This window comes from Macaca mulatta, chromosome 2 (assembly GCF_049350105.2).
Source record: "Macaca mulatta isolate MMU2019108-1 chromosome 2, T2T-MMU8v2.0, whole genome shotgun sequence".
Classification (NCBI taxonomy): Eukaryota; Metazoa; Chordata; class Mammalia; order Primates; family Cercopithecidae; genus Macaca; species Macaca mulatta.
Window position 1 is genome coordinate 61817846 of NC_133407.1, and position 15878 is coordinate 61833723.

Genomic DNA, 15878 nt, shown 5'->3' on the forward strand with positions numbered 1-15878 from the left:
CCGTATTCTCCTACATTCTCTGGGGTTTTCTTTCAGGTATTTGAATTCATAGATAATTTATAAGTTCTGTTTTTAATAGAGAAGACTGAAATGTTCAGAATTCTAAGAAATTTTTAAAAGATGTCTTAACTACAGTCTTGTTATTTCTAGTGACTTATTCAAATGTCAAGAAATCCATAAATTTGTAAGTAATTTCTTCATTATGACATTGTATGCTTTTAGGCATTTTGAGAATGGCAAAGTATTTTGAAAGAATTTGGTAAACCTCATTCACAATGCAGATTTCTTGCAAAACTGCTAAAATTGTCAACATTTCTCACAGAATAATATTTGTATTTAAATGCTGATGAACTAGAACCTATGCAGTTGCAAACATATCTGATTCTTTGCTTTTAAGAGAAAAAAAGCTAGTGACAACATAGCAGTTTCACATCAGGATTATTCAAGAAAGGAACTTCAAAGCCATTTCCTGAAGCCAGAAAATTCCATTCTCTTTGTCATCTTTTCCATGTCCTTTATGTGAAAATACATTAGTAATGTCCACAAGTGTCTTCACACAGTAGAATTATAATTCACAAAATATTTCCAAAATACCTTTATCAAAGAGGATTAAAGTGGACAGTAGAAACTTTAATCATAGTATTTCCTAAACATTCTGTAGATCAGGATTTATTGATTCTGTATGAATTTGAACTTTGTGGTATTTTTGGTCACACTTTGCATCTGTGATCAGGTGTGGGGGGCAGTGGTTGGGGAGAGTTGCTGATTCCTCATTTATGTTTCAGTTTCTCAGCTGTGAAAGAGAGGTTTCCTTTATATCAGCTCTCTATTAAAAATGCAGTTGAAATTTATGATGTAGAAATCTTGTCACAGTCTGAAGGTTGTGTAAATAGGAAACAGGTAAATAAAATGACAAAGAAAATGAGACTTTATTAGGTATGACTCACATTAAAATACTTGTGTTTTTACCTCTGTGTGTTTACCACTTTAGTATGCCTTAAACTGACAAATTAGTTATAATCACTTTATATACTTTTTAAAAGTACAGTTAAAACAAATTAGAAAGTACTGATTGTTCTATGGTGGTTCTTTACTGGAAATTGGTAGCTTTCCTGGAAATAGAGGTTACATAAAGCCAGATAATTGATATGGTTATCAGTCAACAAGGAGCCTCATCCTTTTTAACTGCTCCTACATTTAAATATAAGTAAATACAGATGCATGTGGCCATATATATACATATATAAATAAAGTGGCCATATACGTTTTCCTACAGGATATATATGTTATATATTATATATGTATATATATTTGTAGATGTGTTTATATACAATACATGTATAAATTATATATGCATATATACTATATATAAAGTGTATAATATGTAACAAAGTATAAAATATATGTAAACTATATAAAGTATATATAAATATATAATATGTATAATATACTGTGGGAAAAAGATATATAAAAAATACAAATAACATATATAAATATATCCTGTGAAAAAAATGTATATGGCCACTTTAAAAAATATAAAATATGTATATATATAATATTACTTTTAGGACTTGGATGCAATGCACCATCCAAAAATGGCAGGGTGAGTTAAGTTTGGAGCTTTGTTTGTCTCATGGTCTAGGGTTAGAGGAAGGCATGTGTAAGGGTAAGATTCATTTGGAGCTAATATATTAATATATGTATATATATTTCCTGTGGAAAAAATGTATATGAATATTAACTAAACAGTTGAATATGTACCATTTAGTTTTTTGTTATTTAGGTATAGTATATATATATTATTAAGTATGATTAATTGCCTATTAGATGTACAGGGGGAAAACACTAGATTATAATTGAATTGAGGTTTTTTTTTTTTTTTTTTTTTTTTTTTTGAGACAGAGTCTCACTCTGTTACCCAGGCTGGAGCTGGAGTGCAGTGGTGTGATCTTGGCTCACTGCAACCTCCACCTCACAGTTTCAAGCAATTCTTATGCCTCAGCCTCCCAAGTAGCTGAGATTATAGGCATGCACCACCACGCCCAGCTAATTTTTGTATTTTTAGTAGAGACAGGGTTTCGCCATGTTGGCCAGGGTGGTCTTGAACTCCTGACCTCAAGTAATCTGCCCACCTTGGCCTTCCAAATTTCTGGGATTACTTTTCTATTTTTGAGACAGGGTCTTGCTCTGTCACCCAGGCTGGAGTGCAGTATCACAATCTTGACTTACTGCAACCTCGAACTCCTGGCCTCAAGTGATTCTCCATCTCAGCCTCCTGAGTAGCTGGGAGTACAAGGGCATGCCACCATGCCTGGCTAATTTTTTTTAATTATTATTTTATGTAGAGATGGGGTATTACTTTGTTTCCCAGGCTGGTCTCATAAACTCCTGGGCTCAAGTGATCCTCCTGCCTCAGCTTCCCAAAGTGTTGGGATTATAGTGTGAGCCACCATGGCTGGCTGAGTAGTTTTATTTTTTACAAGATATACTGTGCAAACAAGCAGGATGCTAGCATGAGAAATAAGTTACCTTACTGTTTCTTCATCTGATTTTTATTTCTCCATGATTGAAAGACAAAAATCTTGAAAACATCACACTGTATCCTCCAAATATGTACAATTATTCTTATTATTATTGTATATTATTATTATTGTATTATTATCTGTCACCCAGACTGGAGTGCAGTTGTGTGATCTCAGCTCACTGCAACCTCCACCTCCTGGGTTCAAGTGATTCTCCTGCCTCAGCCTCCCAAATAGCTGAGATTACAGGTGCGTGCCACCACACCCAGCTAATTTTTGTAGTTTTAGTAGACAGGGTCTCACCCTGTTGGCCAGGCTGGTCTTGAACTCCTGACCTCAAATGATCCACCTGTCAGTTATAAGCCACTACTGCGCTTGGCCTATACAATTATTATTTGTCAATTAAAAATTAAAACTTTTTTTAAAAACATTAGATTTGAAGTAAAAATAAAAATTAGCTTTTTCTGCCCTGATAAAAAAAGACAAAAATATAAAAGTCAGGTGAAAGGAAGTTCTTGCCACACTCAGCAAGAAAATCAACTTTTTTTTTTTACATACACCTCTGTTGAATGCTGTATTAGAGTTTTACAGTGAAAATGTTGGTAAATGAGTTTAATATAAGAATAGCTTATAACTATAAGATATTATAGTTATTATAATAGTATACTATTATTATATGTTTTATCTTATCAAAATTGGAAGAACTGTAGTTCACATTCTCCTGTATTCTTGATTTAAAAAATGAACACTAGAATTCATTTGAACCTAATTTTAAATATTGTTCATGAGACTGATCAGTGATGTAATCTAAAACTGAAAGGTGAAATTGACTTGACTACAGACCTGCTGGAGGAAAAATTTCTTTTAGGACTTGGATGCAATGTGGCTATTGAAAAATGGCAGGCGAATTGGCTTTGGAATCTTATCTCATGGTATAGGATTAGAGGAAGACATGTGTAAAGATAAGATTCATTTGGAACTAAATCGGGGAGTAGATTTAGAGAGTTAAAAGGAAGGGAGCAGGGTAAGGGGATGTGAAATAGAACCAGAAAGGCTGTCCTCAATAATTGAGTGATGGACACCATATACTTGCCTCTTTCCTTTCCTTTACCCTTTCACAATCTAGATGTTTTACATTACTTATCCTGTTGAGAACATTAGATAATGTGTAACTAAATCTAGATACGTCTGCTCACATCTCTCCTTCTGGGTGCTTTTTTTCATATTAATTACATTGCTTTAGAGCCAAGGAAGCCCTGCTGTTGTAAAGAAGTTATGCAAGGAATAGAACTGTTTCTACACTCTAAAATTGTTAGTCTGATTTAGATGTCCATGTAGGTTTCTGCAGGACTTAGCCAGTGAAGCATAGGAGTCTGCAGTACCTCTTTGAGTTCAGTTATTTCTCTTTCAGAACAAAATTCACTCATTAGAACTAATTATTCGAGGGTAGGTGTGAGCTAGGATATGATTTAAATTTAAAAATATTTCTAATTACATTCCTGTTGTCATAAGTATTGCAGTTAAGCTATAACTGTCTCTAGAAGAAGCACTAAGTGAATATATAAGAAAAATTTTTAGTTTTGGTTTATTATAATCAAATTGATGCTTCTGGAAAACCTGTGATTATATTTAAACAAAATACTACCCTTGTCATCATTTCTGTGAAAGCCTTTATTTGGAGATAATTTAACAAACCTGAGACTGAAGTATTTGTCACTATCACAACTTCCAAATTAAGTATAAATGTTTGAAGTTTTATTATATTCTCTCCATATTGTTACATTTAAACATTAGCACTTTAACAGAAAGAAGTGTTTTGGTTATGTATTAAAAGGGATAAAAATAAATACAAACGCACTGAGTTTTAGTGTTTAAATGGCCCAATCTAGTCCAGAATCCTTATTTTGTAGATGAAAAAATTTGAGACCTGGACAAACTGTGTTTTTCCAAAAGGCATATAACTTCTTTGAGGTAGAGCAAAAACTGGAAACTTGGTCTTCCCATTCTCAATCAGGTGTTGAAATTGTTCAGACTAGAAAAGGAAAGACATCATAGATGTGGCTTGATTCTTGCTTCTGAGTATAGGAAGGGTACCCTCCACGTCCCCTCCTGCCCTGTGACAAAAGTTATTTTCTTATAATTAAAAATAACTGTCTGCCAGGGACTACAAGAAAGAATGGGTTTATCTAGCCTGACCATGGCAAAAGCCTGTCTCTACTAAAAATACAAAAAATTAGTGGTAGCAGACGCCTATAATCCCGGCTACTCAGAGGCTGAGGCAGGAGAATTGCTTGAACCTGGGAGACAGAGGTTGCAGTGAGCCGAGATTGCCTCATTGCACTCTAGCTTGGGTGACAAAGCAAGACTCAAAAAAAAAAAAAAAAAAAAAGAGAAAGGGTTTACCTTGGTCAAATTTGTAACAGTCATTATCTTTACCCCTGACGATTTTCAGAGAGAATACCTAACTGAGCTGGATCATTTAGATGGTAAAGGACTTGATCAGATGTTGTTTTAAGACCCTTTTGTATTATTCTCTGCTATTTAATGAGTTTTAAGGATAATAATATGATAATGGAAATACCAATATTAAAATTAAATGTTGGAATTTCCATTTAGAAGAGTGACTGTTATTACTACAGGAAAAATGAGTCTAGGTCAAATATTTTAAGCTTGCCATTTGTGTTTGTACCTTTGGGAAAGTAGCATCTTTCTCCCTTTTTTATATCTGGACAGTTGTAGTTTGTATGAAGACTAATGAACTTTTTTTTTTTTTTAACCCAGCCTTGGCAAATGCAACATTATGTATTCTTGAACCTATTATGGCTGTGGAAATTGTAGGTCCAAATGAATTTCAGGGACAAGTAATTGCAGGAATTAACCGACGCCATGGGGTAATCACTGGGCAAGACGGAGTTGAGGACTATTTTACACTGTATGCAGATGTAAGTACTCTTGGTCATTGACAGTCCTGCTTTTATTAACCATAGAAGGAAATCCAGATTAACTTTTGTTTTTGCAAATGGACACATTTCCTTGCTGAATTTGTGGCTTTATACATGTGGCATTTTCTGTAATCTGCTATTAGAGCAACTCTGAAGTGCAGAAGTTAAATATAAGATTTATTTTATCTTGACCATTTGTAAATGTGTCATTTTCTTAGATGTATATTATCTCTCTTTCTTGGATAAGCACAGACAGACAAATTAAAAAGAAAAGGAAAAATAAGATGTATATTATCTCTCTCATTTTAGCTTTATTTGCATAGTTATCTTTAATTTATCCCTTTTAATTCCCTTGCCTGTACCTTTCTTGACTTAAATCTCAAGGGAGAAAGTGTTTATTACATTTCATAAGGCCTCCTGGAAAACACTACTTTCAGCATATCATTAAGGTGTCCAAAGGAAAGTTATATTCACATTTTCTCAGAAGAAACAGTTCTGAGTGCTTAAGCTGGGGCTACAGAGTGGAGTGGGGATGAGGAGGGAAGGCTGTCAATGGTGTTCACTCCATGAAATGGAAAGATTTGGTTTCTGGTCACGACTGTCAAATGAAATAATTTTCAAATAGGATTTCCACTTGGAATAAAACAAAAATGTTTCTCTTTGGCTTTTAATTATTTTAAACTAAGAGTAGTGAGCAGAAATCTTAATCTAAAGGAATTAAATGGCTAAAGTGCATCTGTATTTTTCTCAAATATTTTCCAATAAGCAATGCTAAAATATCTACTGTGTTTGTTTTCAGGTCCCTCTAAATGATATGTTTGGTTATTCCACTGAACTTCGGTCATGCACAGAGGTAGGCAAGTTTAAACTTTACTGTAGCACCCTTCAGAAGACCACCCTACACAATGATCATATTATAAAATCTTGACCTTGCATGACTTTACTTGATAGTTTAAAAAAAAAATTCTCTTTTTTAAAAAATCCTTAGGGAAAGGGAGAATACACAATGGAGTACTGCAGGTATCAGCCATGTTTACCATCCACACAAGAAGACATCATTAATAAGTATTTGGAAGCTACAGGTCAACTTCCTGTTAAAAAAGGAAAAGCCAAGAACTAACTTTGCTTACTGTGAGTTGACTGACTTTAACTGAATTTGTGTGGTCTTGATACTTTGATGGATTCCAGTGGAATAAATTCAGGCTGCTAAAACAAGAAATTCTGAGCCCAGGAAGCGGGCTCTTCTTTCTTCAAAAGAAGCCCTTCTTATTCATATTCAGGAGCTTCTGTTATATTCAAAGGTAATTCTATGTCTATCTCAATTCTATTGATTGGTTTTATAGTTTATTGAAAATCCTCAAATAAAATATAATTATTACTGAAATATGTTTAATATTTATTTAAGGGGAGAAGAGACTAATTTCAGTTATACTTTTAAGCTTAGAATGTATGTTCATTTCCTTTTCAAATTTTGTATCATAGGAGTTTACAACACAGAGAAAAGCTGAAAAAATGCAAAGAACCACCACATACTTTCCATCTACCCTCTTTTGTTAACAGGTTGTTTATCATATAATGATTTGTTTTGTCATATTTGCTTTCACTATTATCTGTTTAAGTCTCATACCTCTGTATTTTTAGTTTGCTGAAGACTTGAAAGTGAATCGCATACACCATGACACTTCTTGGAGTGTCATTAATGGGCAGGCTTTTCTGTTGACGAGTGGGTTCCATATGATCTTCATAGAGAGAGTTTTTCAGATTCTTCATTGAGATATTAAAATATTAGTCAAATTTCTCTCTGTTTTATATATGTCTGATTATTTCAGTTTGTGGTTTCTGCAAATTTGTAACTGCCTCTGTTTTAGGAGTGTAAGTATTACTTACTTGTGGTCTATTGTGAAGTGAAAAGTAGACCCTTGCATATACTATTCTTGTTTGTGCTCATCTTAATGTTTTTGTACACTTAAATCAAATGTAAGTTGGTTTCATCAACGTAATGAATACTAGTTAAATTTGAATTCCTTGGAATTTATCATATATTGTATTCACTGAGATTGCGAAGGAACGAATGTTAATCTTTTGTTTCCAGAAAAAGCTAGGCTTTCCCAAGCAGTTCTATTACCCGGTTCAGAATTGCTTCATCCAAAAATCATCTGATGGTGTAGATGGATCCTAGTCCTTTCCATTACCTGATGATAGAAATAAAATAATTGATTTTAAATTCCTTTGCTTTTCTTGACTTACAGACGTGGCTTTATACTTGCAGGTTTCTAGGGAAAAAAGATTTTTAAAAAGTATTGAGCACATGTTTTCAAGGCATTTACTAAATACTTTTTTTTTTTTTAGATTTTTATTTTTTTGTGCGGGGTCTCGCTCTGTCCCCTAGGCTGGAATGCAGAGGGACTATCTCTGCTCACTGCAACCTCTGCTTCCTGGGTTCAAGCAATTATCCCATCTCAGATGCCCAAGTAGCTGAAACTACAGGTGTGTGCCACCACTCCCTGCTAATTTTTGCATTTTTTGAAGAGATGGGATTTTGCCATATTGCCCAGGCTGGTCTCAAACTCCTGGGCTCAAGCTCTCTGCCTGCCCCAGCCTCGGAAAGTGCTGGGATTATGGGTGTGAACCACCGTGGCTGGCTGCTAAATACTTTAAATGCATTGTACCATTTCATTCGCACAACCCTAGGAGTAAGTACTATTATTATGTCCATTTGGTAATAGAGGAAGCACAGATAAGGTAAATAGCTTTAATGAGACCACAAAACCTAAGTTTTTAAATTGATACTTTAATTACAATTATTCACTAAGTGCATTTCCCCCATGAATGTCTGTTGCTACAGTAGCATCAGGTCTGAAAAAATGTGGTTGCTTTGGCATTTCATCAGCATCTTGTGCCATTCACAGTAACTTTGAATATTGTTCCTAATGAGGAAATACATTCTGTGTACCTTCATGGAATTTAGCGTGATTCCTATGGCTATTGAGAATAGTCACAACTACTGGAACTAAACTGGATAAATTTGAATAATAAGTAAAAATTTTACTCATTTTTAATTTGTAAAACATCCTGGTTATAATGTTACAGTGTTAGGAAAGGTCTTAGATATTTAATCCAATACCAGCATTTCATAGGTAATGACTCAGGCCTAGCTGGTGGGAGTAATTAGAATAGGTTCATAAACGGACAGATCAGGACCAGAACCCACATCTCTTTCTAACTCATTAGTTATAGTTGGCAAAGATCACATACCAACCAAAGTCTGTAGCATAGAAAAAAATTAATGAGAATATTTGTAAGTGAGGGTTGTTTATATTACTATCAAGAAGGATAATTGTTGGCTAATTCGAATATTACATACTTGTGTTGGAGAATAGTAGCAGCACTAGGTAGTATTGTACTGATTCCCAACCCTCACTGCACTTGAAAAATCACTGGGGGAGCCTTCAAAGTAAATACCTAGGCCTACACCCAGTAATTTAAAGTATTTGACTGGATCAAGATAAAACGTTTTTTGGGTGATTCTAATATGCAGACAAAGTTAAAGACCACTGAAATATTGCCTACCTAGGCCTACACCCAGTAATTTAAAGTATTTGACTGGATCAAGATAAAACGTTTTTTGGGTGATTCTAATATGCAGACAAAGTTAAAGACCACTGAAATATTGCCTGCACTGCACTTAAGCCCAAGACATGAAATGAAAAATTTGTGACATTCAGAAGTGTCATATTGCATTCTTTTGTGTGATATTAGAGTTTGATTTTTTTGTTTAATAATTGTTTCTTTTTTTTAAGAGATGGGGTCTTCTAAGACAAAAACCGTCTGACTCAGCAATACCATTACTATATACCTAAAGGAATGTAAAATCATTCTGTTATAAAGACACATGCATGCACACATTCATTGCAGAACTATTCACAATAGCAAGACATGGAATCAACCTAAATGCCCATCAGTGATAGACTAGATAAAGAAAATGTGGTACATACACATTGTGGAATACTATGCAGCCGTAAAAAAGAACGAGATCAAGTCCTTTGCAGGGACATAGATGGAGCTGGAAGCCATTATCCTCATCAAACTAACATAGGGAAAGAAAACCAAATACTGCGTGTTCTCACTTATAAGTGGGAGCTAAATAATGAGAACACATGGACACACAGAGGGGAGCAACACACTGGGGCCTGTTGGAGGGTGGAGGGTGGATGGAGGGAGAGGATCAGGAAAAACAACTAATGGGTACTAGGCTTAATACCTTGGTGATGAAATAATCTGTACATCAAACCCCCACGACACAAGTTTACCTAGGTAACAGGCCTGCACATGAACCCCTGAACTTAAAGAGATGGGGTCTCGCTGTGTTGCCCAGGCTGCTCACAAATTCATGGGCTCAAGCAATCATCTGGCCTCAGCCTCTGGAGTAGCTGGGACAACAGGCACACACCACCATGCCTTGCTTGATAACTTTACCTAAAAAAAAAAAGCGTTCCTGTTTTTTGTTATTTCTTTCCTCTGTTCACTCTTAGATTGTGTGGTTATAAAATCACTAAAATTTAATCAACTCCAAAGTTTAGGATTTTTCATATTTTAATGTTTTTGAAATCTGTGTGAGTCTCAAAATTGACAGTCAACCCAGTAGGAGTAAGTCGTGACATGTTGGAATGTATATTCCTTTGTACGTGATAGCTATTTGCATTGCTAAAACTGTAAATTATTGAACTGGAGCTCTAATTGCCACTGAAAGTATCTTCAAATAACATTGTAGTGCATAATTGAAATAAGTTAATTGTATTCAAGGAAAATTTATTGTGAGCATTCATTCATTTATCCATTCCAGTAGGTCTTAGGCAGCATGTTAGGTGACTATAGTACTTTGAAAACTAGGAAAGATCACAGAACAGGTCAAAATTTTCTAATTTGAGAGAAATTGATGTAATAAACTATGATGTCATGAATGACTAACATTCAGGTGCAAATAGATAAGCTTCCAACTGACTTTCAAAAGAACTTGTTTAACTTCTAAAAATTCATAATTCAGGTAAGAAGAAAATAAAACTATGAATAAAATAAAATGGAATGTAGACAAAAATCCCTGGTATTATTTTATGTGTCTTAAAATTCTGAAAGTTCTAAAGGGATAGGAAAATGAATGTGATGCTGTATGTAATTGTAATTAGCTAAGAGTGATTCAGAATAATTAGACTCTTAATGAAAAGAGGATGTAGGGAATTTAGTTTTTCATTTTATGCCAAGTGATTTTTCTGTTGTTTATTAGCTAGTGAAACCAATATTGGTAAAATTAAGTTAACAATTTTAGAGTTTGTGCTAAAAAAGATGTTCTGAGGCCAGACGTGGTGGCTCACGCCTGTAATCCCAGCACTTTGGGAGGCCAAGGTGGGTGGATCACTTGAGGTCAGGAGTTCGAGACCACCCTGGCCAATACGGTGAAACCCCGTCTCTACTATAAATACAAAAACCATCCGGGCAGGGTGGCACGTGCCTGTAGCCTCAGCTGCTCAGGAGGCTGAGGCAGGAGGGTCGCTTGAACCCGGAAGGCGGAGGCTGTAGTGAGCTGAGATGGTACCACTGCACTCCAGCACTACTCCAGCCTGGGCAACAGAGTGAGACTCTGTCTCAAAAAAAAAAAAAAAAAAAAAGAAAAGAAAAGATGTTCTGATGATGATAGTGGTAACTTTTTAGTTGGTTTAACTTTTGGGGGTTTTGTAAATTAATAAATTAGGGAATTTGTGTTTGTATATTTGTATGTATAGAATTCCCCTTCATAATCTATTGTATGGTAATAAATCTGCTAAAGGGTTACCTTAGAATCATTACCTGGTTGGATTATGGACACCTTTGTGAGCCTAATCTCACTAATGAAAAATGCCTTTTGTGGCTCATGCCTGTAATCCCAACACTTTGGGAGGCTGAGGTGGGAGGATCCCTTGAGCCTAGGAGTTTGAGACCAGCCTGGGCAACATAGGGAGATAAATAACCAACTGGTGTGGAACATCCGGGAATAGATAACCATTTCTTTCCAAAGTCAAGATAGCTACCCAATGAAGATCAAACAAACAAACAAAAAGAAAAACAAAAAGACAAAAGAAAAATGCATTTATGGGGATGAGGACTTTGAGAAAGCTCCAACTCTAGAAAGCTGAAACAACAAGTTTCTAGTCCTTAATGTGACACTAAAAGATTGATTAAATATCACAGGACATTGAATGTACTATTATAATGCTCTTGGGACTTTTTTTGAAGATCATTTGGGGAACTTCAGTTACAGAAATTTATCACTTGATTTTGGCATAATTTAATCACTGGATTATTTTTGATAAATTTAGAAAAAGTATCTCTTCATTATCACATAGGTGGGAGAGCTGATGTGTCCTTTAAATGATTGTTTGCAGTGCTTCCAAATAATTACAACTCTTTATTTTTTTTATATATATATGTATTTTTTAAAATTAAGACTGTATTTCACTATGCTGCCCAGGCTGATCTTGAACTCCTAGGCTTAAGTGATTCTCCTGCCTTTGGCCTCCCAAAATGCTGGGATTACAGGAATGAGCCACCACACCCAGCCACAAATCTTTAAATCATTAAACTTTTTTAAAGAGATGGGGTCTCACTGTGTTGTCCAGGCTAGTCATGAACTCCTGGGCTCAAGTGATCCTCCTACCTCAGCCTCCCAAAGTGCTGAGATTATAGATGTGAGCCATCACGCCCAGCCCGTTTTTTTTTAATTAAAAAAATTTTTTTTTAAATTATAAATCAGCTGGATTTTGGGAAGATAAATGCAAAGCATAGGGTTTTAAGTAGAAAAATATATAAACTAGACCAGCTTATTTTATTTTGTATGAGTTCATGCCTTCTTTAGTATAAACTTTTCTGATTGTCTAAAAGTGCACACTTAAAAGTAATATTTTGGTATATTTTAAGGCTCCTATTTCCTAATCAATTACTGGCTACAGAACCTGGTTTACACACCGACATAAACATTCCATTAAGTGATACTAGTTTTCAGAGGCAAATGATGACAACATTTCCTGGATCAATTCCTCCTGCCTTAAGGAGATACTCTACTGGATTTGATTAGTACATACTGTGTACTATGTATATACTGTGTTTGCTTTTATAAATTACTTAGGCCAACACTCGGTCCAGGTTGTCCTTGTAAATGAAAATGTAAATATTTAATATACTTTGTTACATCAGTGTTCGTTTTGATGCATGTTTGCAGACAGCTTTATCTGGTGAGACAGATGTTCTATTATTTGTAAAATTTAAGTTAAGCAATGTTACCATTTCATTTAATTCCAGTTTAAGCACAAGTTTTTCCTTTGTATACAAATCTCCATGAGAACATTTAACACATTTCATTATTTAGAAATGTAAACATTTATGTAAAAGTAGGTGGCAAGTTAAAAAGGAATACTTGCCTGAAATCATAAAATATAATCAAGTTCCTTTTAAACAGTTAATTTTTTTTCTATAATTTACTTTCATCGAAAGTATATTATCTTTGTTTACATGCTAGAAGCAATTTAGCAACATAAAATATATTAGCTATAGTATGTTCAAAAGAATGAGAAATGTAAATTCAGAGATGAGACCATAATTTTTTGCAGTTTAAAAAAAATGCTGATCCCGTTGCAACATACACTAATTATCCAGGTTTTACATTTTTGGGCTGAAACCCTGAGGAGCCTGCTGGTGACTGTTTAGCACAGAGCAGAGTTCAGTGTACGTGCGCTTCCAGAGTTAAAAGCTAAAGCAGACTGAGAAACAAACAAAAAACCAACATCTTTGAATTTTTGAGTTTTTACTTGTAATCATAGGCTTTCCCAAATTGTTCGAAGATCTATACCTTAGCTATTTTACCAGAAAAATGATTTATGCTAGTATCGTCACTTTTTAAGAAGTTGGAAAATATCATTTTTTCTTTTTAGAAATTACTAAGCTCTGTTGGTACAGCTGATCCTTCTTCAGTTCCAGAGGCTTCTTCTGGTGTCTGTAGCTCTTGACAGTGGTACTTCACTTTAAGTGGTTTGCCAGGGTACCAGACCAAGTGAATATGACAGGGAATTATTTCCTAGGAAATAAGAGTTATAAAATACTATAATCTGCAAAAACTTATGGTAAAAACAATTCTACATACAATTTTATGTTTTACCTGTGTTGATAATTCATGAAGTAGAACAGTATAATCAAAATCAATTGTATCATCATTAGTTTTCTAGAGGGAGAAAAAAGAGTTAGTGTAATAAATATGATGGTATTTAGTGTAATAACTATACAATACATTCTTGTTTTGAATGGGTGCCTTGTGTCTCCTACTGCCTTTTAGATTTCAGCCTCAGGGTTTTTGGTAGTATTTTGCTTCAAGATATGGAAGTCATGGATCCTCATTTTTGTCTTGTCACTGAGTTATATGAAAGTCTGGTTGAATGTCTATCACTTTTTTGATGGAGACTGAAGTCTGTGGGAATAGGGAGATTTTTTTTTAACAACCTTAATGATCTTGATACTGTATATGCACCTCAAGATGATATATTAGCCCTGATATGACAGGCAATAAGACAAGGGGAGGGGCAACCAGTAATTCTAGAAGGCCTACCATGGGCCGGGTTCTGTGCTAGGCACCTTCCACATGTTCTCATCTAATTCTCCTTTACGATCTATGTATTATAAGCCTGGTTTTACAGGAGAGGTAATATGAGGTTACAGCTAGGAAGTGACAAATGGGAATTCCAACCAGATCTACTGACTCCAACATCCACATTCTTCATATATACCAACATGAAGCTATACCACAGTATTTCTAAAACCAGCGCATTGGATATTTTTCAGTAGGCAGGCAGTTGTCTTCACCTCTTTTATTCACATCGTTTCTATACATTTTACTAGTGACTAAACCAACTCTGTATTTTTTTTTGACATTTCCTCCCCGCCTCCTTTTTTTTTTTTTTTTTTTTTGTAAGAGTGCTTATCTGTTCACTAGTAAAAATGGAAGAAAGAATATTTTTTAAAAATACCTTAATTTGGATTATAATTTTAGTCTTTTCCTACTATAACTGAGTACTCCATTTTTCTAAGAGAAAGAATGAGTTACTTAAAAAACAATTTTTTTCTTTTCTCTTTCCACCTATTCCGCCTGTTCTCTACTTCCTGCTTAGCTCTTTAGAAATGGAATCATAACCTTTACCTTCCCTTTTACCAGACACTCCCTGCATGGCAAGCTTATGTATGTGCTCACTTCAAAGCTCGAGAGCTGGAACTCTCTCCCACCAGGAGAAGGCCTCATGAGACAACAGTCAATTTACAATCTCAGTTAGGCCCACGAGGGAACTCGTCCAAGTATCTTGAGATAATGGCCATTTTACAATCTAGCTCTGCCCACAATGGCACCAGCTCTACCACCCGGTAGATACGGCACCCAAGAGAGTCACACAGACCCTGCAACTGCTCACTCCCTCCCCTGCATGCCATTTATGTCAGCTCCCCCTCTAAAAGCCCTTGTTTTTTGTCCCAAAAGGGAAACAATACCTTAAAGGCAGGAGCCTATACTTCTTCCCCTAAGCTAGCTTTGGAATAAAGTCACCGTCTTTATACCAGACCTCACTCTTGTGAATTGGATTCTGCAAGCAGCAAGTGACTACACTTGCATTTTGGTTACATTACCAGGTTTGTATTAAGACTACTAAAGAATACAAAAAAGCAAATCCCCACCCCCCCAAAAAAAAAGTTTTGTCTCCCCTTTGCCTACATTGATGGAGATTTTTACAAGCCATGAAATTTCCAGTAGGTGAGGAAGTCTGGAGGGAAGATACAGGAGAGGGCCTGGATACATCAGAAATCAACTGCATTTTCTATGGTTTTCTTGGCAGTACTCAGTAGGTTTCCCTCCTGTCTCACAGTGTACCCACAAATGTTCAAAGCAAACATCTGAGGCACAAGCTGCAAAGTCAGAGAATTCATGAGAGAAAATTCAGTGTTTCTTTCATAAGGGAACAGTTACTGGAGGTTCCAGTGATCAGTCTGGCATTGTCGCTTTGAAGGTGTGTTTAGCCTTGTTAGACCTTCATTTGGTGGCTGTCTTGACCTTGGAAGGAAATGGTTATCTATCCCAAGATGTCCCACACCAGCTGAATATTTATCTCAGACTTTTGTGCTGTCTGCACTATTTTTTAAGTCTTGACTGTTTACCATGTATTTTTATGATTTAAAAATTGGTTTTAGGCTGGACATGGGGGCTCATGCCTGTAATCCCAGCACTTTGGGAGGCCAAAATGGGAGGATCACTTGAGCCCAGGAGTTTGAGACCAGCCTGGGCAATATAGTGAGACCTCATCTCTATTAACATAATAATAATAATAATAAATATAAAAATTGGTTTTACTTATAC

The 15878-nt window shown here is 35.3% G+C and overlaps 2 protein-coding genes across 6 annotated transcripts in view; one reads left to right on the forward strand and one right to left on the reverse strand.

The window, feature by feature from the left end:
- Positions 1-7688, forward strand: part of GFM1 (G elongation factor mitochondrial 1) — a 44973-nt gene extending 37285 nt beyond the window's left edge. The window contains exons 16-18 of one of the 2 annotated variants that reach the window (XM_077990667.1): positions 5304-5464; positions 6264-6317; positions 6453-7688. In XM_077990667.1, the coding sequence (XP_077846793.1) occupies positions 5304-5464; positions 6264-6317; positions 6453-6584 (347 nt within the window). In that variant the 3' untranslated portion in view covers positions 6585-7688. 2 annotated transcript variants of the gene reach the window in all.
- A 5590-nt stretch (positions 7689-13278) lies between these two features.
- RARRES1 (retinoic acid receptor responder 1) overlaps positions 13279-15878 on the reverse strand; it is a 37416-nt gene continuing 34816 nt past the window's right edge. For all 4 annotated transcript variants that reach the window (XR_013413617.1, XR_013413618.1, XM_015131882.3 and 1 more), the window contains 2 exons: positions 13647-13709; positions 13279-13565 (listed from right to left, as the gene is read on the reverse strand). Coding sequence is in view for 2 of the 4 variants with exons in the window: in XM_015131882.3 (XP_014987368.2) it covers positions 13419-13565; positions 13647-13709 (210 nt within the window). In the remaining 2 variants the exon portion in view is untranslated. The remainder of the gene's footprint in view (positions 13566-13646; positions 13710-15878) is intronic.